The following is a 2,061-nucleotide window of genomic DNA, read 5'->3' on the forward strand; positions in this document are numbered from 1 at the left end:
AAAAAAAAGAGGATTTGGGGGGGGAAAGGTATATTTAGGGGAAAACCCATGGGATTTAGGAGCCGAACCAGGGGGTTTAGAGTAAAACCAGGGCGTTTAGGACCAGCCCAAGGGATTTAGGTGCAGCGCAGGGGGTTTAGGGTAAAACCAAGGGGTTTAGGATAAAAACCGTGGGATTTTGGGTGGGAAACACAGGATTCCAGGCCAGCCCAGGGGGCTCACCCGCTGTTGCCGGCCGGCACGGCGATGAACATCCGCGTGAACGCCCGCACCGAGTCCCGCGACTTCCCATCCACTGCGGGCACAGAGAGCAGGACGTGGGGGAAAAATGGGGGGAAAAGGGGGAAAAAATGGGGAAAAAATGGGGGAGGGAGAATGGGGAAAAGGGGAGGAAAAGGGGGAAAAAAATGGGGGAGGAATAAGGAAAATGGAGGGGGGAAATGGGGAAAAAAAGGAGGGGAAAAGGTGAAAAAAAATTCGGGGGGAAAAAAGAAAATGGGGGGAAAAGGAGGAAAAAAGAAAGGAAAAAAACCAGGAAAAAATAGGGAAAAAAAAAGGAAAAAGAGGGAAAAGGAGAGAAAAAAAAGAAAAAACAGGAAAGCAGAGGAAAAAGGAGAAAAAGGAGGAAAAAGGAGAAAAAGGAGGAAAAAAGAGGGGAAAAGCAGAAAAAGCACAGGGAAAAGGAAGGAAAAAGGAGGCAAAAACAATGGGAAAAGAGGTAATAAAGGAAGGAAAAAGAGGAGAATAAAAAGGAGAAAAAAAGAGGAAAAAACAGGAAAAAAGGGGGAAAAAATAAGATAAAAGTGGGAAAAAATAGGAAAAAAGTGGGAAAAAAGAGGGAAGAAAAAGAGGGAAAAAAATAGGAAAGAACTGCAGGAAACAGGGAGCAAAAAGGCAAATCCAAGTGGGACTGACCTTCCTTGAAGATGCCGTGGACGGTGAAGCAGAGCAGCGTGTTCTGGAACACAGGGGGGTCAGGGGGGCCCGGAATCGCCGGAATTCCCGGGAGTTTTTGGGGAATTTTTGGGGAATTTTTGGGGGATTTTTGGGGCCCCCTCACCGTCTGGGCGCAGATGTCCACCACGAAGGAGTTGACGTCGTGCTGGGTCTTGGGCAGCTCGTTCAGGAACGCCACCACGTTGAGCCGGGTGTGCTTCAGCAGCTTGAAGCGCATGGCTGCCCAGAGAGGGGGAAAAATGTCAGAACGACACCAAAAATACCCTGAAATCGCACCAAAAATACCCTAAAATCACACCAAAAATACTCTGAAACTGCCACCAAAAATACTCTGAAATCGCACCAAAAATACCCTGAAATCGCACCAAAAATACCCTGAAACTGCCACCAAAAATACCCTGAAATCACACCAAAAATACCCTGAAATCACACCAAAAATACCCTAAAATCGCACCAAAAATACCCTGAAACTGCCACCAAAATCCCCAAAACAATCACCCCAAAAATACCCTAAAACCACCCCAAAAATCCCCAGAAAAACACCAAAAATCCTCCTAAAACTGCCACAAAAATCCTCACAAAAATCCGCCAAAAATATCCTAAAATCACCCCAAATCCTCCTAAAATCCGCGAAGAATCCCCAGAAAAACACCAGAAATCCCCCTAACACCTCCCCAAAAATCCCCCCCAAAAACCCTAAAACTGCCCTAAAACTGTCCCAAAAATCCTCCTATACCCTCCAAAAAATTCCCCTAAAACCCCCCAAAATTCCCCAAAGAAAACACAAAAAGAAAAACCTCAAAATCTGCCCCAAAAAAACCCCAAAACCTCCCCAAAACCCCAAATTTGTCCCAAATTTCCCCAAACCCCCCCTGGCTCTCACTGGGGTCCCACAGAAATCCCCCTAAAAATTCCCTCCAGAAAACCTTCAAAATTCCCTACAAATGTTCTCAAAAAAACCCCAAAACCCCAAATTTGTCCCAAATTTCCCCAAACCCCCCCTGGCTCTCACTCGGGTCCTTCAGCTTCTTCACGTTCCGGCTGTCCTTGAAATACTCGTTCAGGCTGTTCCTGGAAATCCCAGTTAATTGGGCAATTAATGGG

At 46.3% G+C, this 2,061-nt stretch overlaps 1 protein-coding gene across 1 annotated transcript; it reads right to left on the reverse strand.

The window, feature by feature from the left end:
* Positions 1–191: 191 nt before the first annotated feature.
* On the reverse strand, positions 192–2,049 carry LOC115949284 (nuclear RNA export factor 1-like). Its single transcript, XM_031065811.1, has 4 exons — positions 1,970–2,049; positions 1,061–1,176; positions 916–958; positions 192–295 (listed from the first exon to the last, which is right to left on the reverse strand). The coding sequence occupies exons 2-4, from the start codon at positions 1,172–1,174 to the stop codon at positions 219–221; spliced, it is 234 nt and encodes a 77-aa protein (XP_030921671.1). The 5' UTR covers positions 1,175–1,176; positions 1,970–2,049; the 3' UTR covers positions 192–218.
* Between the last annotated feature and the right edge of the window lie 12 nt (positions 2,050–2,061).

The sequence above is a fragment of the Geospiza fortis genome, unplaced genomic scaffold (assembly GCF_000277835.1).
Source record: "Geospiza fortis unplaced genomic scaffold, GeoFor_1.0 scaffold2949, whole genome shotgun sequence".
In the NCBI taxonomy this organism is placed as follows: Eukaryota; Metazoa; Chordata; class Aves; order Passeriformes; family Thraupidae; genus Geospiza; species Geospiza fortis.